This window comes from Cetorhinus maximus, chromosome 9 (genome assembly GCF_964194155.1).
Source record: "Cetorhinus maximus chromosome 9, sCetMax3.hap1.1, whole genome shotgun sequence".
Lineage (NCBI taxonomy): Eukaryota > Metazoa > Chordata > Chondrichthyes > Lamniformes > Cetorhinidae > Cetorhinus > Cetorhinus maximus.
The window spans coordinates 38,077,816-38,105,770 of record NC_135887.1 but is presented as its reverse complement, the minus strand read 5'-3'; the positions used below and the strand labels follow the sequence as shown (position 1 = coordinate 38,105,770).

At 42.1% G+C, this 27,955-nt stretch overlaps 1 protein-coding gene across 1 annotated transcript in view; it reads left to right on the top strand.

Moving 5' to 3' along the window:
* Positions 1 to 27,718, top strand: part of rnf43 (ring finger protein 43) — a 197,179-nt gene extending 169,461 nt beyond the window's left edge. Inside the window, exons 3-9 of the mRNA XM_078548552.1 lie at positions 7,393 to 7,467; positions 13,298 to 13,438; positions 16,409 to 16,510; positions 18,182 to 18,352; positions 18,925 to 19,027; positions 19,912 to 21,504; positions 26,870 to 27,718. Coding sequence (XP_078404678.1) covers positions 7,393 to 7,467; positions 13,298 to 13,438; positions 16,409 to 16,510; positions 18,182 to 18,352; positions 18,925 to 19,027; positions 19,912 to 21,504; positions 26,870 to 26,913 — 2,229 coding nt within the window. The 3' untranslated portion in view covers positions 26,914 to 27,718. The remainder of the gene's footprint in view (positions 1 to 7,392; positions 7,468 to 13,297; positions 13,439 to 16,408; positions 16,511 to 18,181; positions 18,353 to 18,924; positions 19,028 to 19,911; positions 21,505 to 26,869) is intronic.
* Positions 27,719 to 27,955: the final 237 nt, after the last annotated feature.

Below are 27,955 nucleotides of genomic sequence, written 5' to 3'. Positions count from 1 at the left end.
TTTAGGTGCAGATCCAGGTGCCTTTTAAATGAGTTGAGAGTTTCTGTCTCCACCACCAAACCAGGCAGTGAATTCCAAACACCCACCACACTCTGGGTGAAGAAGTTTTTCCTCAAAACCCCTCTAATCCTTCTACCAATCACCTTAAATCTGTGCCCCCTGGTAATTGGCCTCTCTGCTAGGGCATTCCTGTCTTCTACATCTAGGCCCCTCATAATCTTGTACGCCTCAATAGGGTCACCCCTCAGCCTCCTCAGTTCCAAGGAAAACAAAGCCAGCCTATCTAATCTTTCCTCATAGCTGCAATTTTCAAGCCCTGGCAACATTCTTGTAAATCTCCTCTGTGTAGATCTCCTCTTATGATAATTAGATACTAATTTATTACAATTAAGTTCTCTAAGTTTGACGGCGGGAAACGCGGCCCGCCATTGACTGGGAGAGGGGACAATCGTGCCCTGGATTTATGTTGTCGGGAAATGCTATCTGGGCCTTCTTGTGAGACTCTCTGATCCTGCCACCCAACATGCCCACTGCGAACGGGGGTGGAAAGTCCCGGCCATAGTATGATGAGACAAAGTCAACTTGGTTTTATGGAAGGGAAATTGTGTTTGACAAATTTATTAGAGTCTTTTTTGAGGATGTAACTAGTACGGTTGTTAAAGGGAAGATGTATGCTTGGATTTCGAACAGACATTCAATAAGGTGCCACACAAGATAAAGGCTCCTGGAGGTGGGAGGTAATATGTTTGCATGGATGAAGGTTTTGGTAGTCTGGAAGGAAAAAGAATAGGAATAAATGGACCATTCTCAAGTTTGGAGTGCTACAAGGATCAGTGCTGGGGCATCACTATTTGCAATCTATATTAATGACTTAGAGAGACCGGGAGACCTTTTCAAGGGCCATTAGGGATAGGCAATAAATGCTGGCCTAGCCAGCGATGCCCACATCCCATAAATGATTTTTTTTTAAAAAAGTAACGTATGCAGTTTCCTGACAGTACAAACCTAGGTGGAATGTAAGCTGTGAGGAGGCTGCAAAGAGATGCAGGCAGGCCAAGTGAGTGAACAGAAATGTGGCAGATGGAATATAATTTGAGAAAGTGTGAGATTATTCATTTTGCTAGTAAGAATAGCAACGCAATATTTTTTCCAAAGGCGTGAAACTTTTAAATGTTGATATCCAGAGAGACGTGGGGCTACCCCTACGTCCAGAAACATTGCATCCAGGGACACAAGTACAAGAATAAGGAAGTCTTGCTGCAATTGTACAGGGTTTTGTTGAGACTACTCTTGGAGTACTGTGCGCAGTTTTGGTCTCCATATCCAAGGAAGGATATACATGCCTTGGAGGCGATCACTAGATTGATTCCTGGGATGAGGGTTGTTGTATGATGAGAGGCTGAGTAAATTGGGCTTCTTTTCTCTTAAGTTTAGAAGAAGCATAGGTGATTCCATTAAGTTCCAAGTTTCTAAAGGGATTTCACAGGGTTGGCAATGAGAGGCTGTTTCCACTGGCTGAGAAACCTAGAACATGGGTTGGTGGTTGCACAGTTCCAGGAAAGTGGCAGATCATTTAGGACTAAGATGAAGGTTGTAAATTTTTAGACTTCTCTACTGTTGCTTCATCGTTGCGCAAATTTGCAGCTGAGGTAGATAGGTCTTTGATCTCTCGAGGAATCAAGGGATATGGGGAGTGGATGGGAAAGTGGAGTTGAGGCAGAAGATCAGCCATGATCATATTAAATGGCGGAGCAAGTTCAAGCTATACGCCTGCTCCTATTTCTTAATGTTTTTATGTTATAATGGGAGTATAACCTTAATCAGAGTTAGACTGTTCAGGGGTGATTTCAGGAAGCATTTCTTCATACACAAGGCAGTGGGAATCTGGATAACCTCCCCATAGCTGGTGAGGATAAGTCAATTAAAAATTTCAAAACTGGGTTGTTAGGTTTCTGTTAGCAAGGGTGTTAAGAGTTATAGAATGAAGGTGGGTAGTTGATTTAATTGACTGGCTGAATAGGCACGAGGGGCTGAATGGTTTCCTCTTGTTCCTTTGGTTAGCTCTCCGTCATCCTCTACTGCATGCCCTGCAAGTTACTTACTGCATGCTGTACCAGTCACTGGCTGCCCACTGCTCCCCAAAATTCTCTACACCACAGCCTGCTGCTGACCCTCTGCCACTCACTGACTGCACCTCAATCCCTACTGATCCCTATGATTCACTGCAAGGTACTGAGAGTAGGCCGCGCTGAGCAAACATAGTTCAACTTGTAGCAAAGCTGTAACAAGCCTTTGATGAGAAGCCAAGAGAATCAGCACTGGCTACATTCCAACTACTTTAAATACTGTAGATGGGCCCCGTCCCTATTTTAAAGCCAAGCATCCATGCTACCCTCAAAGCATGTTCCACTCCATGTCTCTTTCCCACTTTTTAAAGAAAAATGAAGTTTTAATAATGGTGGTAGCCTTTTCTTGCTGTTGGGGGTCCCCACAACATGCACCTTTGTTGCTAGTTAGCTGGGGTTGTCTGTGGCCTAAGTCATGTAAATGTTAATTACAGTCTGCAGTCACGAGTAACCCGTAATGAGCAATAACGCGAGGTCAACAGAGACTATGATCCTTTCTTGTCATCGCGAGTTAAACATAAACCAAAGCAATCTAAGCTAGATCATCACAAGCAAAGGGCAAAAGTTAAATATTTTTGGGGGAGGGTTGGGGGTGTCAGTTATAATAAAATTCATTTCAGCTGCTTGCTTTATCCATCTTATCAGTCTTGCCACCATACAGCTCCATCCGAATGGAATTCCTTATCTTTAGATATGTTATCGACTGGCTTCCAGTTACATAAGCACTTCACCACTGCTTCAGTTGCTCAGCTAGTCAGAGGCTCCTCACCAACTGGTACCCAACCTTCCTTAACTTAGGCTTTTCTCTGTGATATTTTTGCTTCCATACCCTGTTAGCACCTAGTCACCAGCTGAAGGAAAAAGGAAATTAATTTTTGTCCATCAGCCCACACACCTTCAGCTGTTGAGTTGGACCTAGACTACTTAGTCATGAGAGAAGTAGTGATGACTTTGGGCAGTCTAACTCGATACGTAATGGGATGGGTCCAAAGCACAAAACTGGATCTAATTTGGTACAAACTGAAAATCTCACTGAGGCTACAGGATGGCCAGCATGGGAAACTGGGAAGTCACATTGATAGAATAGAGCAGGCTGTTCAAGACGATATTTTCAAGTGCATTACATGGAGTCATGAGGGTCACATATAGCATTTAAATCCATATTTCTATGAATTTGTAACTACATCTTGCTGCTGATTATAACACTTGGTGTTCTGATTTGAAATTTATTGGTGAAAAAGGTAACAGCCAAAATCAATTTTTCCAAATGTCAAGATCCACAAAAAACAGCAGGATGAAATAGAAGTAAAAGAGCAAATAGGACAAATTCCCAGGGGACTCGAGCACTAGAACATCAGGTTGTACATTCCTGCACTCGAGTTTAGACCTGAAACATAGTTGTAACTGAGGTGGAGTGTTTGAGGATGACACTGGATGCCTGAAATGTAAAGTGTCCTGATCTCTGGCACAGTCAGCCCTCATCTTGAACACAAATTCACACGCAATAAGTAATTTTTAAAAAGCCTCAATGATTTACATTACGTTGGTAATTCTCATTCGGCGGTGTACACTGGGGCCCAGTGATCAACATCTGTATCGATTTGAAGTGGGTTTTTGTCCATTTCTGATATCTCTGCTTGTGGGCTGTTCCTCGTTTCGGCAGATTGATTTCTGTGAAGTATTTGCACTGATTTCTAGCCCAACTGCTTTCTGAAGCAAGCCAGCAAAGACAATAATTTGAGAAAGGCCCTGAGGGTCAGGTGTTCAGAGTAAATAAATGTTTAATGTGAAAGGAGAAGCTTAAGCTTGGGATGAAAGGATGAGTTGCACTATGGCGTGTTAGCAGAGGAGCAGTGCTTCAGGTGATCACCCCCATGAGATGCATAGCTTTCAACTACTGGAAAGATCATGACCTATAAGCAATAAGCGTGTGACTGCCTCAGCAACAAAAGGCACGAAGCTACAGCACAAGACATGCGTTTAAAAATAGAAAATGCTGGATATAACACAGCAGATCATCAACATCTGAAAGAGAAAAGGCATGATACAATTTCAGGGAAGCCCTTTGTCAAAATTCACCTGAAGTGTCCAGTCACTACCTGAAACATTAACCCTATTTTTTTTCTTTCAGATGATTAATGCCTTGCAGTGCTATTTGTTTTACTATTACCTTTCCAACTATCATTGTTTACCTTCTCCTTCCTGGTTTGTGCCTGGAGCAAGCCAGCCACAACTCATTTTACTCCCTGTACATGAGCACTTGGCTGGGTGGGGTGGCTCCAGTTAACACTGTTTTTATCCTCCGAGGCCAAATGACACTCTCTCACAAACCGGCCAAACTGATCAGTATTTATTTGACAGGTGTTGAGTCATTTGCCATTACTGCTCAATTTACACGTTCCCAAGTTCAATGGCATCAACTGTGTGCATCCCCACCCTCTTTTGAGGGTTGGGGTGGGGAATGGGGCAGAAGTGACGTGGGGGGCAGAATTACTAGTAGAATAAAAATTCTAAAAGGCTTCTTGGATGTCCCACAAAGGAGAGCTGAATTTAATCCGGATCTCAACCAGTGTTATCACTCAAACTCCTCTGGCAAATTAGATTTTTTTTTCGTTCGTGGCATGTGGGCGACGCTGGCTAGGCCAGCATTTATTGCCCTTCCCCTAATTGCCCTTGAGAAGATGGTGGTGAGCCCACAAAAACTCTTTATTGAGAACTGTGTCCTGTGCCCCTGACCTTGAGACTTCAATTGCCCTTGCTAATATTCATGGTTCCAAGCAAGTCCTCCTTGCAGCTTTTTTTCAATACCTCTTCTGACATGCATGAGCCGGAAGTACTAATGGAGGTCACTGTGGTCCCTAAGCATTGGTCTCAGCTGAAGTCCCCAGGTCACAAAAAGCTAAAATTAACTTAAGGAAATCCTTCAGTGAGAATACCTCTCCCTCTGCCCCTGAAATGAAGTCCTCCATCATGGAAGGATTCATCTCAAAGTTGGCAACTATTGAATTCTATATCCTATATTGCTGTTTGATCATTGGTTGGATCATTGCTTTCAGCTTTGGCTGGTGCTCTGATGGTACATGTGAATGGCACTGGTCACCTATGATGTGGAAACGTCAATAACTCAGATAACCCTTTTGGGCCTTCTGATAGAAAAGCTGCCATGGAATTTTGACCTCAGTACCTCCTGGACAGAGCACACTTGATGAATGACAGCCAACAGCCATTGGCGTGTACTCTTGGCTGATGAAATACTGAGCCTGTTGGTAGTTATCACATGTACACTACTGGTTCCTGTCTTTCTCCATTCACTGTCTCTGCTGTCTGTCAGATTCTGTTTAAAAAGCCTTGAACTGTTTTTGTTGGTCTGAGCATTCAATGACCTGATTACCACATAGGGCAACTTTACTTGGAGATTCCTAAATGATATTCATAAGATGAAGAGTCTTGTATATCCATGGGAAGGAATCCAACAAGTCAGGCACTTGAAGCAGGAGAATACACTTGCAGGCTACGTCACAGATAAGGATGTGATGTCTTGAGTATGCTAGGTAAAATTCAGCTATTGAAAATGGCTGTTGCTGGTGCCATTTCAGCCCCTGTTAAAGCAGCATCCTGCTGGGCATGTAGTGTGTAGCCTGTGAAACCTTTATGCACCATTGGAGTGAGATTGAGTTCTGCTGTTTAGAGTATCCCGTTCCTTAAGATGTACATTAGAGATCTTCCTCAGGAAAACTTAGGACGTTGAAGAAAGGCTGTGGAATGTTCCTTAAAATAGTAGCAAGACATGGAAGCTATCCCAGGAATTCCCCTTGTAGGCAGGGGGGTGCGGGTACAGCTAACTAAAAGCTTTCTAAATCAACTACCCCCCATAAGAATTCGAAAAACTGAAAGGACCCAGCATAAGACTTCAGACTTTACTGGATCTATTATAATAATGGCTGAAAAATAATTATCAGTCACTTCTTTACATTTCTCAACTGACTAGCCATAAGGATCAGCCTCTAACCCATATGAGAGTTCAAAACCATCACACTTAAGAGGAATTATTTTGCTGCAGAAAGAGTTGGCTTATTAGCTTGTTATCCAGCTGTTCTGTGAAGATGAGAGCAGATAATATTACGCCAGGAGAATTGGAAATCTTCTGAAATTCTGCCCTAAATATGTTGTGCCTCAGCAATGAAAAGGTTGCATTTGGTAAGAAAAAGCTATAAACAAATAAAAAGGTACAACTAAAATGTCTACAAAGATCATTCCTAGGTAACTGCATAAGGATGTATTTATGTAGTTATGTATCTCGGCAATGTTGAACTGCGAAGTGTTGTGTGTAACCATGTCTCTCAATGTTGGATTGTAGAGTGCTGTATGTAACCGTCTCTCTCAATGTTGGATTGTAGAGTGCTGTATGTAACTGTGTGTCTCAATGTTGGATTGTAGAATGTTGTGTCTAACCGTGTCTCTCAATGTCGGATTGTGGAGTGCTGTGTGAAACTAGACACGACTGGATTGCAGAGTCTCAGTCATGGTACTGAAAAAGATTTGGGTGGGTAATCAGCGCCCTCTGCAGTATGGTAGGTCCTTCGTTATCTGCATGTCTTGGTACAGTTTGGACTTCAGCAATGGCACGTCACGTGTGAACTTAAGAAACATTTGGTCAGAAGGATCTTAATTAAAAATACAATAGAGAGCAGCTGTCCATTCAAGATGCTATTGGGTGCTTTAAACATTACCAATTAAAGAGTTGGCGAGTGGAAGCTGGGAGAAAATTATGCTCAAAAACACTTGAGCCTTCCAAAATTCAAAACTCAGGTAAAAGATAATTAAGTGGGAATTTGCAAGAGGTGATTTTTAAAAAAACTTCTGTGACACAAGCTCCTGACTGTTAACACTGTGATGTTTGGATCCCATTAGTGCCCTAATTTGCCATAGACCCACCACAACACCCAACTACCATTTCCCCCACATTCTGCTGTGCCTCTGTTTTTGCACTATCTGATCGAATGTTTGTACCTCCATTGTAGGAGCCCTACTCTCTAATACAGGTGACATTTTGCTCTGCACTTTTTCACTTCTGAAGAGTGCACAGCGGAGAAGCTCAGATATATCTCTGTCCACATTCCCATCTTTATCCAGATAGCAATCTGGAGCCTTCTAACCATACCACAATCAAAAATAAGGAAGCTTCTGATTTGGGAACTTTGTGGAGTAGGAATACTTTTGAAAGTATATGTGGCGCACCCCAACTTTTGCCTTTTCTCCCTTACAGGCCAAGTTTGCCATTCAGAGAGGTGCCACAGCAGTGATCTTCGATGTAACAGATGATGCAAGTGCTGTGGGTCAGGTAAGAGGAACATTCAATGTCTCTGTCATCAACAGTAACCAACCAGGCTGCACAACTCAGGAGCAGTTCAGGACAAAGATAATCTTTTATTAAAGCCCATTTCCCTGTATTTACCAAAAGCAGCACGTTGTCACCACCTACCAGCACTGTGCTGTAAATGCACACCATACCAGACCTAATTCCTAGTTAATCCAAATTGTCACCGTGGGAAGTTCCCATTCTTGTAATGAGGTTCTGTAGGAAATTTTATTAAAACCCCATTCATCCCCTTGGAGAGTGTTTAATGCCTTCAGTGGAGATGGAGATGCGCATCAAGACCTCAAAACCAGCCGTGGATGAAATAAATGACCAGTTAATCTGTTGTATTGACTGGGGAAAGAACGTTGACTGATCCAGGAGAAAAACTCCCTGCTGTTCTAACAGATGTTGTCACAGGTCCTAGAACGTCCCTCCGAATCACCAGAACAAGGAAGATTGGACTTCAGCCTATCGTGGATCCTACAGAGTCTACTGAGGAATGTGAATAATCATAGCAATCCAAGGCAAAAAAAAAAATCCACTAACACCCCAAAGCAAACCATCCAAACTGCTGGTTATCAGTCATCAATTACCCTGCCCAAATATATTTACATGAATGAGTCTTCATGGTGCCATAGCATGGAACCATCATTCTTCATGAATGATTTCATCATTTCTTCAAATATATTTACTTTTACAGTCTTTAGTCATGTTCTTAACCAAATATTTATCCCACTTATTTTTAAAGGAATTAAATCCCACATCAACTGCTTTTGGTGGGAATTTATCACGTGTCAAAAATAAAGGCTTCTATTTACATTGGCACCTTATCACATTGCTGAGGACAATTAATTACTTCGGAATGCAATGACTGTTGTTAAGTAAGCAAGCACAATAGTCATTTTTCAGACTGTAAAAATGCCATCAACAGCAGTGGGAGGAACATCCACTCTAGTCAGAAGCTGTGTATTCCACGACATCTTTTGACTCCCCAAAGCCTGTCCACCACAAGTCAGGAGTATGATGGAATACTCTCCACTTACGTAGCTAAATGCAGCTCTAACAATACTCAAAAAGCTTGACACCATCCAGGACAAAGCTTACATGCTTGATCTGCAACCCACCCACCACCTTGAATGCTCGCTTCCTCCACCACCAGGGCACCTTGGCTGCAGTGTGTACGTCTACAAGATGCACTGCAAAACTCACCAAATCCACAACCTCTACCAAGTATTAGGACAGGGGAAATGGACACATGAGAACTTCACCACTTGCAAGTTCCAATCCAAGTCCTACATACACCATCCTGACTTGGAAATATTTTGCTGTTCCTTCATCATAGTTGGGTCAAAATCCTGGAAAGTTCTATCTAACAGCACTGTGAGAATACCTTCACTGTATGGCTACAGGGGTTCATAAAGTGACTCACCACCTTCTCAAGGGCAATTAGGAATGGGAAATAAATGCTGACCTAACCCGTACCGTCCACATCCTATGAATGAATAAATTAAAAATATCTCATCCAAACGACGACACTCCTGACACAGCACAGCACTCCCCCAAGCTCTGAGACACTCTGAAGCTCTCCTTGAAGCACAACAGTATTGACGTTAATGACTGGGAGGAGTTTGCTACCAGTCATTCAAAATGTCAAAAACTTGTCCACAAATCTCAAGTAAAGATAAGAAATAACAAAGGTAAGAAGTTCCTTGTGGGAGTAGTTTTTATGTCCCGTAATAGTAACTACACTATTAGGGCAGGGTACACAGGAAGAAATAATGGGGGTTTGAGAGAAAGGTACAGCAATAATCATGGGTGATTTTAATCTACATATAAATTGGGCGAATCAGATTGGCAAAGATAGCCTGGAAGATGAGTTCATAATGTTTTGGGATAATTTCATAGAGTAGCACATTCTAGCGCCAACCAGAGAGCAGACTATTCTAGATCTGGTAAGGTGCAATGAGAGAGGATTAATTAATAACCTCACAGTAAAGGCGCTCTTAGGTAGCAGTGATCATAACATGGTTGAATTTTGCATTCAGTTTGAGGGAGAGAAGAGTGCGTCTAAGACTAGCGTATTAAAATTAAAGGCAATTATATGGGCATGAAGAAAGAGCTGGCTAAAGTGACCTGGGAAATTAGGTTAAGGGATAGGTCAGTAGAGATGCATTTGCAGACATTTGAGGAGATTTTTCATAACACTTAGCAAAGACACATTCTAGTTATAAAGAAAGACTCTATGGAAAGGACGCACATATCCATGGCTAACTAAGGAAGTTAAAGATGGTATCAACTTGAAAGAAAGTGTACAATTCTGAAAAGATTAGTGGCTGGTTAGAAGATACCAGGGCACTCAGAAAATCTTAATGCAATCAAGCAAAGTCAACATGGTTTTGGGAAAGTGAAATAAAGTTTGACTAATTTATTAGAGTTCTTTGAGGAAGTAAGAAGCAACATGGATCAAGGGGAACCTGTGGATTTCCAGAAGGCATTCGACAAATTGCCATATCAAAGGTTACTATACAAAATAAGAGCTTACGGTGTAAGGATAACATATTAGCATGGATAGAGGATTGGTTAACTAACAGGAAGCAGAGAGTAGGGATAAATGGGTAATTTTCAGGTTGGCAAGATGTATCAAGTGGCAAGCCACAGAGATCAGTGCTGGGGCCTCAACTATTTACCATTTTATATTAATGATTTGGATGAAGTGGCCAAATGTATAGTTGTTAAATTTGCTGATGACAGAAGGATAGGCAGGAAAATAAGTTGTGAAGAGGAGATAAGGAGTCTGCAAAGGGATATTAGGTAGGTTAAAGTGAGTGGGCAAAAATTGGGATGATGGAGTATAATGTGGGAAAATGTGAACTTGTCCACTTTGGCAGGAAGGATAGAAAACCAGCATATTATTTAAATGGAGAGAAATTGCAGAGCTCTACTATACAGAGAGATCATGCTGATTCCTGTGGCTTCCCACTTGATACATCTGCTAGAGCAGCAGACGCAGGGTCATTGAACATTTTTAAGGCTGAGTTTGATAGACTCTTGGCTAACTAGGAAGTCAAAAGGTATCGGGGTAGACAGAAAAGTAGAGGCTACAATCAAATCAGCCATGATCTTATCAAATGGCAGCGCAGACTCAAGGGGCCTCAAGGGGCTCCTAATTTGTATTTTTATATGTAAGCTGCATCACTCTTTGAGTCAAAAGCATTAATGATGAGGGAGAGTGGGGGCAGAGAAGGAAAGGAAAGAAATTGAACCCTGCACCCTGGACCCCACTACCTTGTGGGACATCCTGTCCAGCATGTCCAAAGATCTGTGTGTCAAGAATCGGCCTGTTCAGTCACATGAAGACTCATAGAAGAAACTTGTGACCCTGAGTAAACGTCGTCCTTGAATCAAGGGACAGCCGACAACTTCCTCCAAACTGCACTGAAAGTTATGGCCTCAGTCAAGATGGGGGTTCAAATTCTGAACCTCTAAAGAAGCAAGAGGGCTGCAACTGAGCCCATCTACCACTCAACAAAGAATCTGGAAACACCAAGTGTTGCATTTTTTTGGACTTTTAGTTTAAATGACTGTACACCTGTTCACAACTGGGATACAAAACAGTACATCTTAATGCTCAATGATGAATTCTATTCTGAAGAAGGTAATTCTGGGAAAAGTGCCAGATTATGGGATGGCATTCAGGGAATAATGGTGAGGATCAGTCATATGAACAATGATATCTCAACATGTGTGAGCAGAGTGGAGCTTTCTCCAACCTGTGGCTTTAAAATCATTAGGGTTGGTTTGAGTGAACAGGGAAACGTGACTCGTTCAAAGAAGGACACATTCTATAACCAGAGATGAACAGGATTAGAATTTTATATTAAATGTTGGTACTAATTATCAGCCTGTGTTGTGCCAAGAATTTAAAGCAGAGAGACATACTTCATACATAATTTAAATTTAACAAAAAAACTTTGGTCAGATAATTTTTCTACTATGGAAGAACTAGTTTATCCACCTAGCCCATGTGCAAGATACTGCAGTTCAGTTAGTTGGTAAATTTGGTGCAAACAATTCTAAGCTTGACTCAGACATGCGCTTTTCAGATGAGAAACTAAAATTAATCTTACTTCAAGACTTTGTGCAGCACCCAGCAATCTAATATTATACATGGAAAGGCAACACAAAAGAACATCAGAATTTTTGTCTTTCTAAAGAAACTCATCTAATTGCCTCAACTCTATTTACTTGTATGCTTCAGTGTCCTTCCCTGGTAACTTAGGTAATTAGCGCGAGACTGGCAGACGTTCTATAAATTTTATGTAACAATTTGGTTACTCTTTCTGTAATTATTGAGAGGTAGGCTCTGATTTCCTTTTTTTCTCTTAAATTAATGTTTAACTGTGTCTCCTCCCCACCCCCCACCTCTCGGGAACTGGGCCCTTCACCAAAGTCAACAAGTTGCTTGGATCAATGTCGTTTAAAATTTGGCGATGCGTGAGCAACAGCAATTGAACTGAACAATCAACTGGAACCCAATTATTGTTGAGGGTTGTAAAGACACCACAAAGAAACTAGGGATACCAATGGGACTGGAGTGGGTCACCAGTGATATACTGGGTTTAGCGGAGTGAATGTTGAAGCAAAGGGCGGGAGTATACTATGGAGGATGAAGTGAATATCAACTGTGGAAAATAATGGAAAAATGCCAAATCTTTGTGATGGGAAAGGAAACAGAAAAATGTGAAGAGTCAGACCACAGTGGCTGAATAAAGAGATCATAAAGATCGCAAAACAGGGCTGAGAACCCTATGTAAATTGGTTGCAAATATTTAAACCCTGAGTGAGAATGTAAGAGGGAAACAAGGAAATTGATAGTAAGAGAGAAACGGGAGTTTGTAAGTAGCAGATGGGACATTCAAGCCCCAATGAATCTTTCTGGTGAATAAATTGGTTGAAATTTATAGATCAGGAAATTCTGACTGTTCTTCCTTCATTAGGCAACTTTCAAATCTAGTCAGACTGGCATCGAAGTTAATCACCCAGTACAGGGAAACCAGCCCCTTGAAGAATCAAGACTCCTCAGGACACTTGAGCAGCTAAAGAGCACCATGGAATCTTCAGTGAAACAAGGGAGAGAATGGCCAGGCTTTGGGCAATGCTGATGAGAGTTTCATAAATACAAGAGCTAATTGAGAGGAAGGCTTCTCATCTAATCCTATTATTCAAAAGGAAATGTGAGATGAATGGAGGACTATAGTGTAGCACTGGTAATGAAGGAAATAATTAGCCCTTTAGTGTGTGGTGTAGTTGAGTGTATAGCACCTGATGAGCTGTAATCGATGTTACATATGGGCTATGGTACCCAGTTTTCCCCTTGCTGCCTCCACAGGTTGTATGTGTCAGGTTCATGTGGACAGAGGCAGAGTTTTCCCAGAATGTTCACTGTGAGTGGAATCCTTGTAACCTCTATTGTCTTGTATTTCCAGTAAGGTATGCAGATAAATTCTGCCTCCATTACAGAGAAAGTGAGCCTATACCAATTTGTAATCCATCTCTGTTTTTATATCATTTAGCCCCGAGTGTTGAAACCCTTTGCAATTTGTAAACTGTTTTTTTTTTGTTTTGTGTCCTCTTCTTGTGTCGTGAACATGTCAAGAAATGCAAAGCCTTAATTTGTAGATTCTTAATTTGTAATTCTTGTTTGAAAAGGTTTTTAAATGATAAGTTACACACTTATTGTTGTTGGGCATAAGAGCATTAAACACCCTTACAACAAGGCACTCCTTTACGTGGCTTCTTCTCCTGCCTGTAGCTAAAACAGAATCAAGAGGATCTTTTGCCTCGTCCAGTTATCCTGATCCAAGGCCAGGATGCTACCCAGCTGATGAAAGTCATCAACACTAATGGTGAAGCAGTAGTCAGGATTCATGTCAAGAGCGACACACTGGGTCGGGTAAGTCTTATATCAGAACCTAAATCTCAGCTAAACACTTGAAGGACGTGTTTAGCAGGGTGAGGGGAGGGATTCTGATGAACTATGGATTTGTGCAAGGTCCCAAGTCATGCACATGCAACCTTAAACCAGCACAGAACTGCCTACAAATCGGGGCCCCGCTCAGCCTCTTGCAATTTAGCCCTTTTTGGTGCACTGTCCAACTGAGATTAGGTTCCTAATATTCAAATGGCCTAGCTGTCTACACTTACCTCTTCAGCAATTGAGTAACATCTTAGTTGTTTCAAAGCTGCATGTTTTAGATAACTTACTCAGAATTAATTTACAGTTATTTTCATAGAAATTCTAAAAATGGGCTGACAAAGTGAGTGGATGGGAGTGAGGCTGCATAAGTTGTTTATTAACCTTTATTGAAAGCCTCGGTTCTGGGAGAGTGTGAGAGAGCTGTGGCCTCCTGCAGCTAATTATAGAGCAGCTGACTTGTGGATGGACACTTCCTGGAGTCGGTCTGTATGCACAACTTCAAAATAATTCCACGTTAATTAACATTTTTCAATAGAAAGTTTAAAACCTTCTAAATAAATCTGGAAATGAGTCTGAGGTAGGAAATGAGACCACTAGCTGAAAGCACTTTAAGGTAAACAAAAAGCCTTCTCTATTCATTCAGCTGAGAGCATTTCCTGAAGCCTTATCCATTTGAGGAGAATGATACTGACCCAGTGGAGCCTACAATTCCACTCTCACCCTGTCAGAGCTTCGTCAAGTTAAAATATTCCAAATTTAGGATTACTCAAGCAAATTCATATCCCAACTATCCCCATTGGGTTGTACAGATTCCCAGGTAACATGTTAAGTAGGTGGGGAAAGAGCTGACAGAACTGTGATGGTGTGATTTGATAACATATTCCATTAATCCACCCACCTTATGTCAAAATTTGCAATTTTTAAGCATATAGCCTGGTTTTGGGGAAGGTGGAAGCAGTATTGCATCATGGATCACATCTGAAGCCTCCATGATCAGTCACTAAAAGCCAGAGCTGTGAATCAACACACCATACATCCTTACAAGGAATCTGAAACCTGTGTGAGACATCTAAAAAAAACTCCCCATGGTTCTCCAGCCAGTCTCTGTAAAGATTAATCCTGTACTGACTGATAGTCTGTAGAGATTTTCAGAAACAAAGCCTGTAACTTTTTCAAAGATCAATCTCATCTTCTCTCCATTTTCCTCGGTTTCTTCTCTCTCCAGCAATGAACCTAATTGTCTGTCTAACCATTTTACACCACCAGCCTTAATGATCTTTCCCTGGCAATTTATTCCCCAATTATTCTTTGGGTCATTAAGTTCCTCCTTTAGCATCCTTGGGCCTGCATTTTGATGTTCCCTCCCTAAAACCCTTCCCCTTTGACCATCTTTCTCTATAAATTCAAAAAGATTGTCTTCAATCAGTTCTTCTAAATCCTGCTTCACGATTGCTCCCTTCCTCTGCCTTTTGTGAAGCACTGTATAAACGCACATTATTTTTAACATGGGCCTCCTGTTATGTTATCCATTCATCATAGTGGAGCAATTTTGTAAATTCTCTTCATGATCTCAGAAACTTCAGTTAGGTCATCTGGAAAGTTCCTTTCCCCAAAGAAAACCAACCCAACTTCTATAACCCTTCCTTCTAACTTAAATTCCTGACGTCCAGAATTATATCTGTTGACCCTCTGTCCCCTCTCAAAGGCAACAATATCCTTCTTGTTTAAGGCAAAATACTGTGGATGCTGGAAATCTGAAACAAAAACAGAAAATGCTGGAAAAACTCAGCAGGCCTGACAGCATCTGTGGAGAGAGAGCGAGTTAATGTTTTGAGTCCAAATGACTCCTGTTCAGAGCATATCCTTCTTGTTATTGAGTACATATGCCAGATGGGGTTCTGGTGGGGAATTGAAGGCTGGAGCACAGATAAGAATTTAATGTGGATAATTGAGTTGAGGGTCACATTGCAATAAATATGTATAGATGGTAGGCTTTAACTGCTAAAACTTGAACAGGTATTCCCTTCCTCTTCTGCATGATCAGCCTTCAGGCAGTTCAATGTATGATTGGTTGCTGCGCACGACCTCCCATTATACAATTTGGGCCCTGCAAGTCCCAACAGGGCTTCAGACACAACTATTCCTTTGTTTCATTTCTCTTACAGAGAAAATCCTTCAACAAAATGCAGATGTACAGGTGAGGGGATGAGTCACAGACAGCTAGTAACTACTGGGAATTATCTTTGATATTTATGTGGTATGTCCAGTGTACACCGTGTTCCTGAAAATAGAGCTCTGATTGTGTGGGTGCCTTTTCCAGTAATGTAAGAGTAATTTTCTATCAGCTTTTTGAATTTTTCCTCCCAATATTTGTCATCCATCTACCTACCAAAAGAGGTGGGCCACTTGTCTAGTGAGGGAAAGTTACAAGGGTTGTGGTTCCTATAAAAGTTTCCTCAGCACTAGCCTTACAGACCAGGTATTATTTGCATTTCTGTGGTGTTTAATACTAAGCTCCACCCGACTTCCACTAAACTGCCACCCCCAATTGCTTTACTTTCGTCAAAAGGCTTTACTCTTCAAAAAAAACTGAGAAGTTTGATGGCACTCTTAATATTTTGTTCACTTAATTGGACGTAGTAGGTGTGATTTCTGCAAGAGCTGATTTGACAATGTTCTGAGAGTGAGGTTCAGAGATGATTTCTAGTAAAGCTGGTAGCTGTCTCGTGTGCGTCATTAATATTGTTGCTGAGCCAGTGTTATGCTGTGTGATGGAATAACATCTGTATGCCTCCTTTCATGGGATATGGGCATCGCTGGCAAGGCTAGCATTTGTTGCCCATCCCGAATTGCCCTCGACAAAGTAGCTTGCTAGGCCATTTCAGAGGGCAGTTGCGAATCAACCACATTCAGTTGGTAATAATCTTTTTTTCTGTCTCTCTCCAGCCAGCCTACGATGTGGGGATCCTAATGACTCTGATTGTTGCCTTCTCAGTTGTTGGCATGATCCTGGCGGTGAGAATCAAGTGCAAGCAGAATCGGACTCGGGTGAGAGCAGTGCTCCCTCCAATTTGTACCTGCCCTGGCTATTGGCTTTCTGTTGAACTTTAGCTCAGTAGTGTAACTTTACTGTGATTTACATCAATGAGTGCTTGTGTTCCTGCACCCATAACTACTCAGAGTTCTATGTTGCTACTATTGCAGTGGCAATGTCAGCTTGGTTGTGAATTATGTCCTAATAACACCAGTGTATTCTAAATCTGATATTAACTATCTGCGTCATGGCTACAAAGGCTTTGGACTTGATTACTGGTTGGTACTCAGAATTTAAAATCTGCTTGTATTTGGGACTGAGGCTTACCATGGAGACACAGCGTGATTGCAAGCATCAAAGCTCGGGGGTATCAGTGGTGCTCACTGTATTCCAGTCCTAGGATCTAGCTTCAAATTTGACCCAAGACTAGTGCCATCAGATTTCCACAGTTCTAAAAAAAACATGTATTGTTCCTAAAATACACACATTAAACTGCCCGTACTTGTAAACCAAGTTGTCAATATTATACTGACAAAAGAAAGAGATGCTTTCCTGAGGCTTGAGGTTAAAGCACACCTTTGGAGCATGAAGGTGCTTTATTGTATCTTTTTAATTTAAAAACTAGAAACACGCAGGAGATGGACAGCATCTGTGAAGAACATGAAAGCTAATACTTGGAGAATCCCTCAGAACTGGAAGATATTGCAGATGAACAATATTTAGAAAGGAACAGAACAAGGGGAAGGGTTTGAAACAACAGAACAATCTCACACAATAGAAAAAAAGGAAATGGAATGATTTGTAATGTACTCAGGTGGAGAATAGGAGATGGCCAAAGTGATGTTTGCAGTAGACAATAAGTATGGAACAATAAAAGACATGTATGAGACAGTGTGTGTGAATAGCTGAGTAGGGGATCCGGAGGTAGAAAGGGAAGCATGAAAACTGGCAAAGAGGATAGACTCCAGCGACTCAGAAGTGGAAGAAAAAAGCAGTTGGCATAAAGGATATAGCTGTGTTGTAACTGGGAAGGATCCCCTCCCGAAGTACAACCTATTCATTTTCCTCTTCCCCAGAGATGTCGGCACTCCCTCCCTATACTGACAGAATGGAAATATGAGCTGTCGTGAAGATGTGAAATTACTGAAGTCAATGTTAATACCAAAGGACTGCATTATGTCTAGGAGAAAGATGAGGCCTGTCAAGGATTCTTTTCCACCATGGTAGATGGGTGCCTGAACGAGCTTGCCCCATTTCCCATTCACCTCTTCCTCTCCTCCCCACAAAAACTGTGATAAGGTGTTCCTTGTTCTCTTTTTCCATCTTAGCAGCCTCCATAATCAACAGGTCATCTTCCACCAACTTCAACATGATCCTGCCACCAAATCTATCTGGAAATGACACCCATTTTTATCCCCATATATCCAAAGGGTGCAGACTTGAGCATACCTAGTGTATCATTAGCTTAGCTATCCCTCACTGGATCTAGTTAGACCGCAGTAAGTGCCACTGAGTTTTCTCTCCTACACCAAAAACTACTCACTACTCCCTGGATCAATGACTCATTTTCTATGTTAAATGCAATTTGATGTAGCTGGTTCTTCCAGCCCTGATAGAATCAATTAAATTCTTAATAACCACCTAAAACTTTGCACACTGACTCTTAATGTCCTTTTTTCCTGCAGAATTCCTTGCAGCAGCAGACTATCAATGCAATCAGCCGGCTAGCTACACGACGTTACCAATCACGGTGCAGGTCTCAGGGTCATGAGCGTCAGAGCAGCCTAGATTCTCAGAGTAGCAGCATGTCGGAGCCGGTGTGCGCCATCTGTCTGGAGGAGTTTGCTGAAGGGCAGGTGAGAGGAGCTGAACGCTAGTGAATTTCCTTGTTCTCCCTTTAACAGATAGGGCGGATGACACAGAAATCATCATTGCCAAAGAATAAATGGGTTTGATTTCTCATCCTGACGCCCTTCAATAAATAGTTTTTCCCCAGTTGGTTTTTGGCTCTTATTTATCTTGTCTGTTTATTTACAATATGCTCAAACATACTGAGTTCTGGATTGAGACTGGACAAACATCCATCATTTAGAAAGGGACAGAATGCTGGATTGAACGCAGGTGAAAGGACGGTTTCCTAGCTTTGCTACCTAGTTTGTCCATCAGAGAGCAAGGAGATCTTGATCTCATCTGCCTGGGTTTAGGTTAAAGCCTCAGTAATCTCTTGGTCATTCCATTTCCCTGATTCTGGCTTCACCTGTTGCTTGATGTCCCAGTCATCCTGAAACTGATCCTGGTAGTTTGGTAAAAGATTCCCACTCGTTATTAAATGTGTTTGTGCTGTTCTATTAAGTGGCTGACTCCTGTGTTTAGTGCTGTGTGCTCACTAGAATGTATTGCTTATCCTATGGCTGATTTGTCTTTGTAGGATCTTCGGATAATTTCTTGTTTCCATGAATTCCACAAGGAGTGTGTGGATCCCTGGCTTCTCCAGCATCGCACCTGCCCCCTCTGCATGTACAACATCATCGGTAGGTGAAGATCAGAGTTCACATGGAGATGTTTTTGAGGGAAGTGAATCCTGATTTGGGTTTAATGCTGTGGTTTGTTAACTGGCGAGGGCAGGAATGGCTGGGGTAAAACAATCTGATTTATATTGTAGTATACGTAAAGGGCATGCATACCCCTAAAGGCAGTGACTTCTGGTAGACAGGCCTACCAACTGCAGAGTAATTCATTTCATTGTCTCTAGAGGGAAAAACACTTAGTGCCAGTAAATATAAAATATCTGTTGCCACCAAGGATGTTGTTTCATTCTGGCTGCACTCAGATAGTGAGTGTGATTCTCACCTTGTTGGTTAGCAGGACCTTTCCATGACACCAGAACAGATCTGAAATCATGAAGCCGATTTTCAAACAAACGAGTTGAGTAAAATTTACCATTCTCCTCGTCTTTAACAGCACACTCTAATGCTGAGATCGATATTCAAATTCCTCCCATTCAAATAACTGAAGTGAATTCAGAACAAGAGCAGCAACATTCAAAACCCTGTTGTTCCTGCTGGGGGATTGTGATTTAAAATACAAATGAATAAATGCTAAACAAGTCCAAGTTTACAGCTCTGGTTGGTTGCAAACTGCACAATCCTATCTCTGAGGAGCCAAGCTAAGTTAACTGTGAGCACATACAGGGCTAGAATGTGTACCATGTCCAGTTGTGATGAAAAATGAGTGTCAATTAGAGTTTGATTCAAAGACCTACATTCTGCACGTTGTTTTGAAGCCTGGTCATATTCTGTGTGCTGGTTTCTGTAAAGCTGTGATGGCCCATGAACCTTGGGAATGTAATTAAAAATCATAGGAAATGTTTGACCTCCGTAGTCACTAATGGTTCATTGTTCCATCTTATTTTCAGAAGGTAGTTCATCAGTTGCACAACATGAAGTCCATGACCAAGCCAATTCAGCTGCTCAGCTAAACCAGCGTGTCCATTTGCTCCGACGATACCCTGGCCACGCGCACCTCCACAGGTCGAACACTGCCATTCCTTCCAGGGCTCCCCATTTGAACAATCCCAGAACTCCAGGAATGCAAATTGCGCCTCCTGGCCATTACTTTGTTACTCCAGAGGTCTACCGCGTAGGGTTTAATACAATGAGATATGTGGCCACGAGGCCGCAACAGCCTTCAAACTTGCATAGGTGCAACTATCGCCGTGCTGATGGCCAAGGAGTTTTCTACAGGCACCATAGACCCTTTACTGTTCGAAAAGGTCCACCCTGGCCAGACCAATCTCTTCATCGACCATGTCTGCATAAACCTCCCTGCAGGCCGCAGCAACTTTCTGCATGCAGTATACCACTATCTTCACATAATTTAAAGCCTAACTGTGCTCCTGCGCATTCACAGATCACCAGCAACCATGACAACCACAGCTGCTCAGGGGACAGTTTTGGTATCAATTGTTCAGTGCGCAGTGGTTACCTGGCAGATAGCCCAGGTAGTGACTCCAGCTCAGGTCCTTGCCACTGCTCTTCCAGCGATTCAACACTGGATTGTACGGACATCAGTAATCATTGTACTTATGGGAGCCAGTCAACCTTCCGGAGCTCTCTGAGCAGTGAATACGATCCCCTTGTATACTGTGGGACAGGTGGAGAGAGTATGAAGGGTTCGTCCTTTGAAGAACAGAGACCCAAGTCACTGGACTCAGTTAGTGGTCCCCAGGAAGACCACGTGCTTAGCCACACTCACTACCACCATCATCGGCACCATCACAATGGTGATGCTCACCGGAGTCCTGAAGGAGAACACTGTATGAGCCCTGGCAGAAGCCCATCACAGAAGCAGGAAAATGAGCAGTTAGAGGAGTTCATGAGCAATATTCAACACCATCAGCAGCAGGCAGAGTTCAGCTGTCAATCCCAGTACACCCCTCACCCTGTCCAATGTCACTGCTTGGAGCGGCACCTGTTGCTTCCCCCTGGACTCTGCCTTCCTGAAACCTCACTGCAAAATATGGATGTTGAAAGGGGTGAGAGGAGGGAAGTCTGTGCCAAACCAGATCAAGTGCCTTCAGAAAATAAACCCAATCGGACCAGCAACAGGAGGAGGAGGAGGAGAAGGAAAAGAAATTTTCAGATGGATCAGCCAGTGGTTTACTTCCATCAGGACTGTGACACCCTGGAGGACTGTAGAGTGCATATTCACTATGGGAACAGTGGGAGGCAGTGTCACCTCCCAGATATTCAGCCATCAGTGCCAATCCCTTTAATCCTCAACAATGGAGCCTCTAATGATTGGAGTTTCCCATTCTGTGAGTGTCCTAGCTCCTTCTGTCAGCAACAACTGTATCGAGTTGGTTCTGAGCCACAGTTGGCTGGAGAGCAGCACATAAACAACATGGACCCAGGCCACCCATTTCAAGATAGCTGTACTGAAGGATACTGTGATGAAGACCCAGTACAAGACGAGCCCTTCTACTGCCAGGCAATCCCCAACAATCCAGGTTGGTAGGAGCGCACATCTCCTTTTGCAGAAAGCCAGAAATATTTTTTACGTGCCAAAAATGTTTTTTGTTTGTGCTGAATTTTTAACTTGCTGTTTCCAGAAAAAAAAATACATGGGAAGGGTAATGAACGACAGTGATACGGGATATTTCTCAAAGGAGAGGCCATGGGCTCAGAGTGTAGTAATTCCCATATCTGTGAAGTGTTAAGAAAAATGCAGTAGGGAGTCTAATGTGCTAATTACATTAAGTGGCTGCGGGAGATTTCAGGTTACTGGCAAGCATTCCTTGCTATTGTTCGTGATTGGCTATACATTCAATATCAATCAGGGAAGTGCAGCCTTTTACAATTGGATTTCATCCCTTTCAATAACTTATTTGAATAGCGCCTAAGCTTCACAGCACACTGAGCCAAATTAGTTATTAGATCGGATGATCTAAAGCTTGGTAAAAAGAGGTAGGTTTTAAGGACTGTCTTTAGGGAGGAAAGAGAGATAGAGGGGTATCTGGAAGGAATTCTAGAGCCTTGCACCTTGACAGCTGCACGCACAGCCATCAATGGAGCAATTAAATTGACAAAACTAGATGAGCGTGAATATCTCAGAAGGTTGTGGGATTGATGGAGATTATGTTTATAGGGAGTGGTGAGGCCGTGAAGGACTTTGAAAGCAAGGATGAGAATTTTAAAACAAGACATTGCTTGACTGGGTGCCAATGTAGTTCAGGGAGCACAGGGGTGATAGGGGAACAGGGCTTCATTCGAGCTAAGACACAGGCCACAGAGCTTTGAATGACTTGGACGTTACGGAGGTAGAATGTGGGAGAACAAACAGAATTGCATTGGAATGGTCAAGTCTAGAGGTAACGAAGGCATGAATGAAGCTTTCAGCAACACATGACCTGGGATGGGGTGAAGTTGGGTGATGTTACAGAGGTGAAAATAGGCGGTCTCAGCAATGCTGTCAATATGTGGTCGAAAGCTCATCTCTGGATAAAACATGATATCAAATTTGCAAACAGACTGGTCAATCTCAGACTGTTGCCAGGGCGAGGGATGGCAACGGAGTTTGGACTGTATTTCAGTGAGGAGCCAGCGTGGAGAGATTGCCGCAGAGGTCAGGTGATGGACTTTGTGCTTGAAAACCAGAAGGGTAGCTGTGTGTTTAAGACTACAGCATTTTGCCCAGTGTAAGAAGTGAGCTTCAGTTAAAGTCCATGTAGGAAAAGAAAATATTGATATTTTAATGTATTGAGAATAATGTATTCTAAAGTTCATTGTTTTGCATTTTTTGCTGCTTTTCCCAATTTATGCTGTTTTCCTCCATTTTGAAACCTTAAGAGCATACCTAGGATTTTAGAAAGACTTTTGCATAAAAATGGAATTGAGGGTAACAGAAGGTATGGTTGTCTGATGCGGTCCTGCCCGCTATCCCCCATCACTGGGATATCCAGCGGCAACTCTCCCTCTCACTTCAACACAAGCTACTGATTTAAAATCAGAGAATTAGATGCAGGGGCAAGAGATTTAAAATCAGCAGCTTGAACTAGACTCAGCTATTAAAACATCAGATCACTGGAGGAGGAGTGTACGTGTCATTTTCCCCCTGCACGTGTTTGCAGGAGTTTGCAGAGCGGTGGATATGTACTTGCTAATCTCTGTCACAATTTACTACAGGCTGGAACTAGTATTTAACAACATACGCCAAGTAGAATGATAGCTTTAAACCAACTTGCCATCATCATCCGTTCAGTACTTTCTCTATGCAAGCTAGTTTGTAGCTCCTGTATTGTTGCGTCAGAAAACAGATCACTCTGCTTGCGTAAGGATACTACATGAAGTGAGTTTGATTAATGTGGACCCAATTCTTAGTGTTCGCAGGCCCAGAGGGCAAAGTTGATACTGAATTGATCCTACTCTGAAAGTGATGTGGGAAATAGAATCATGTCACACTGGTGAAGAAGAGGGAGATTCCTCAATTAAATCTGTGCTGAACCAACCCTGGGAGTGTTTGCCAAGTTAATACAAAAGGAGTTTTAATCTGTTTGTAACCTGTGCTGTGGCTGATCTAGAAGTGTCTCATGGGATAGTTAGGCAGCTTTCCTCTGTACCTACCCTGTGCTGCAGCTGACCTGGGAACAGCTTATGATGACACTGCTTCTTCGAAATGCAAATTGTTTAACTTCCCAACACTGGAACTCCTCATCATAATGAGCAGAAAATTCACACAATACAAATAATTAACTATGACCCCCTCCCTTTGCATTACACTTTCCTACACTACAACAATGACCACTCTGCAAAAGTACTTCATTGCTTTAAAGCACATTCGGATGTTTGTTAGTGGGTGGATGGATGTGTGTATTGGTGTGGAAATGCCAAGCTAAAAATGCCATGATTGGAGGTCCCAAGAAGTTAGGTCAGAGTTTAACAGCCATACAGACCAGAAAGCTCCTAATTTGATTCCTGATTATTGCAGAGATAACTTCTGTCTTCTGGCATATTTCAGTGCTACAGTTCACCTCAGAGAGCTGATAGATGTAGGAGTAAGAACATAAGAAATAGGAGCAGGAGTAGACCATCCAGCCCCTTGAGTCTGCTCCACCATTCAATAAGATCATGGCTGATCAGCTTGTGTTTCGATTTCCATGTTGCCAGCTAACCCCGATAACCTTTGATTCCCTTGCCTAACAAGAATCAATCTACTTCTGCCTTAAAAATAATCAATGACCCCATCTCTGTCATCTTCTGAGGCAGATAATTCCAAAGTCGCAAAACCGTCTAAGAGAAAAAAATTCTCTTCATCTCTGTCCTAAAAGGGCGAACCCTAATTTTAAATAGTGCACCCTAGTTCTGGACTCATCCACAAAAGGAAACATCATTTCAACGCCCACCTTGTCAAGGCCGTTCAGGATCTTGTATACTTCAATCAAATCACCCCTCACTCTTATAAACTCCAGTGGAAACAAGCCCATTCTGTCCAACCTTTCCTCATAAGACAGCCCACTCATTCCAGGTGTCAATCTAGTAAGCCTCCTTTGAACCGCCTCCAATGTATTTACATCCTTCCTTAAATAAGGAGACCAAAACTGCACACAGTATTCGAGGTGGGTCTCACTAATGCCCTGTATAACTGAAGCATAACGTCCTCACTTTTATTTTCAATCCCTTTCATCATAAAGGGTATCATTTCATTAGCCGCCTTAATTACTTGCTGTACCTGCATACTAACATTTTGTGACTCATGTATGAGAACACCTAGATCCCTCTGCATCTCAGAATTATGCAGCCGTTCTCCATTAAAGTAATTCTCTGCTTTTTTGTTCTTCCTGCCAAAGTGAACAACTTCACTTCTTCCCACATTAAACTCCATTTCCCAGATCTTTGCCCACTCACTCAACTTATCTATATCCATCTGCAACCTCCTCATGTCCTCTTCACAACATACTTTCTTACCTATCTTTGAGGTAGGAAAGAATGCATCTGCTTTCATGACACCTGATGTCCTCTATGATGAAATGGGCAGTTGACACTGTTTAGAATCACATATGATGAACATCCTCATGGGGAGGTACTGAAGAGCTTCTGTCACCTGGGACTGTAGTTCTGTTGGCCATTGCCTTGGGGGAGGGGATGCAGCAGGCAACAAGGTTCTGGCTCCTGGCTTTGAGGGTATGAGTTGGGACCAATGAAGTTGCCTTGGTGCAAATGATTAATTTGTCTGTTATTAATCTCGGATGATCGTGCTGTCCCAGCTCGACGTGTAGATCAGGTGCTTTACCAGTCGGAGCACTGACACCTTGTTGGATTGTGCAATGACTAATCCATGTTGCTGTGCAGCTTTCAGAAAATTAGCTTCCGCCTTTCCTAGAGATAATGCTTCCATAAAAATCAGTAAGAACCTTGGGCTCCAGCATCATTAAGGAATATATTTATGCTCCAAATTTTAGATCTGTGCTGGTTATTATCTTGAGTTAAGAATCACTGGCCACTTCCCCCATAGGCTCACATTGCATTCACATGGATAAGGAGTATATTTCCGCTGTCTCAATATCTAGGTTATATGACTCAGGGGTGAAATAGTATTATTGTATGTAATGCATGCTTAATCTATCCTATTTTCCAGAAGACAGACAAATGAGCACTCTAACCCTCTGGCTGACTTCTTTCCCATTCAAAACAGCTGAAAATGGTTCAGACTTTACTCATAGAGAGAGAGAAAGCAAAGCGTTTTGCCCTTCTTATAACTTGGTAACAAAGATTGCTCACTGAACTGCCAATCAGAAATAACATACCGAACCTCAAACCCCTCAGACATTTGCTCTGCATCTCTGGAATTGGAGTTCAAAACCAGTCCAGATTAACAACAACTTGCATTGATAAAGCACCTTTAATGTAGTAAAATGCCCCAAAGTGCTTCAAGAGAGGGTTATCAAACAAAATTTGACACCAAGCCACATAAGGAGTTATTAGAGCAGGTGGCCAAAAGCATGGTAAGGGGTAGGCTTTAAGGAGCATATAGAGCAAGAGAGGTGAAGATTTTTAGGAAGGGAATTCCAGAACTTAGGGCCAAGTCAGTTGAAGACACGTGCAACAATGCAATGAAAATGCACAATGAAAATTGAGGCAGTGCCAGAGTGTGGAATTGGAGGAGCACAGAGGCCTTAGAGGGTTGTAAGACTAGAAGAGCAACTCCCTTCAGTCCACTGGTTGTAAGAGTCCTGCACGAAGGGAGTTTTGGTAGTCTTAGTCCAATTCCAAGGGCCCACAGCATAAAATACCCTCACCACAAGAATGTGGATCTTTACTTTGTATTTAACTATTTCTTTATTCTTTCATGGGATGCATGTGTTGCTGACAAGGCTAGCATTTATTACCCAACCTGATTGCCCTTGAGATGAGCTGCCACCTTAACCATTGCAGTCTACCTGGTGTAGGTACACCCACTGTGCTGTAAGGCAGGGAGTGCTAACTGTGCTATATCTTACCAGGAGCACTTGGTGCTAACACTGTAGATTAGAAATGTGTAGTTACCTTTTCCCTAGAACTTATATACTTCATATTTTATTCATAAAATAAGATGTAAACATTTTTCTTTCAGCATGGCAGTTATAGTCCATGTCAAGTAAGGTATCTGTGTGCAGAATACAGCCTTAACTGTATTTTGATAGGGTGAATATCTGTTTCTGTCTGGAAGTTCTGCTCTCTTATTACAAGGTTGTTTCTGGGATTGTAGTCAGTGACTGCTCAGCTCAGGACATATGCTATGCATGTTACTTAGGGCCTTCAGCTCAGCTGAACAGAATCATTCCTGTAAAACACTGAAGGTTTTTCAAAATGCCTAAAAATGTTTTTCTGCCCAACCAGGTTCAGAATCAAATGTGGAAGAGATCTGTGAAGAAGCTGTGTAGCTAACTGGACAAAGAAAGCAAGTCTGAAGAAGCTGTATAGCTGGCGGGATGAAGGACACAGGAGCGAGGAAATCATGAAGATAGTAGGACATGAAGGACATTGGCATGAAGAAACTGTGAAGCTGGTGGGACAAGGGGACATGTGTGAAGAAACCATGCAGCTGATAGGATGAGGGGTGGTGTAAAGAAGCCATGTAGCTGGTGAGATGAGGGGTTTGGATGGCAGAATGAGGTTTAAAGGAGGATGTAGCAACAAGGCAAAGAACAAATTATTTCAAAAAGTTTGAAATACTTAATCCAGGAGCATGAATCTTCAGAAGCAGCTCTTCATGCAATGGTGCTTGTTATTCATTGCCAATTATCTACTTCACCAGAGACATGGGGATATCTGTAGCCTTCCATTAATTTGGAAAATTGAAGGGCTTTTTGAAGGGTCTATTCCAGGCTTTGTCTTCCAGAATAGCCCAAGGTATAGCAAACTTCCAGCACTTGTGACCAGACCCTGACTGTCAGATAGTAGAAGCACTTAAAGATAAATGTAGCCTTACAGGGCCTTGTATTTACCAGGGCTCCTCAGTATATTTTGGGTACTTTGAATTAAGAGAAAACCTTTTTAAAGTGTTGTATTATATTTGTATAGAAAGACATTTCATTATGGTAATATGTTCTTAATATATTTATTTACTAATATATTTATCCTCTGCCAGGGTGTGTAATGTAAAGTGCCTTATAAATGATCAGTGCTGTCACTAACCTGATGGTCTGGCCCTATTCAGATTATGCGCAAATAAATTATTTTCAATTACGAAGGTTGTTGAACTATTTTGTATACCGTGGTTGTAGTTGGAGTGTAAGATTTCTGAGCTAATATTTGTGAACCGAACTGGTTTTGAGATCTTTGGGTTTACACAGCATTGTACTACTAAATAACATAACCATAGATACTGCATAGCACTTGGCATTAGGGATTTATTGCAAGCGTGCTAAAGTCTGATAGCAAATTTCTTTATTTTAAGAGCATAACATAAGAAATAAGGGGTGG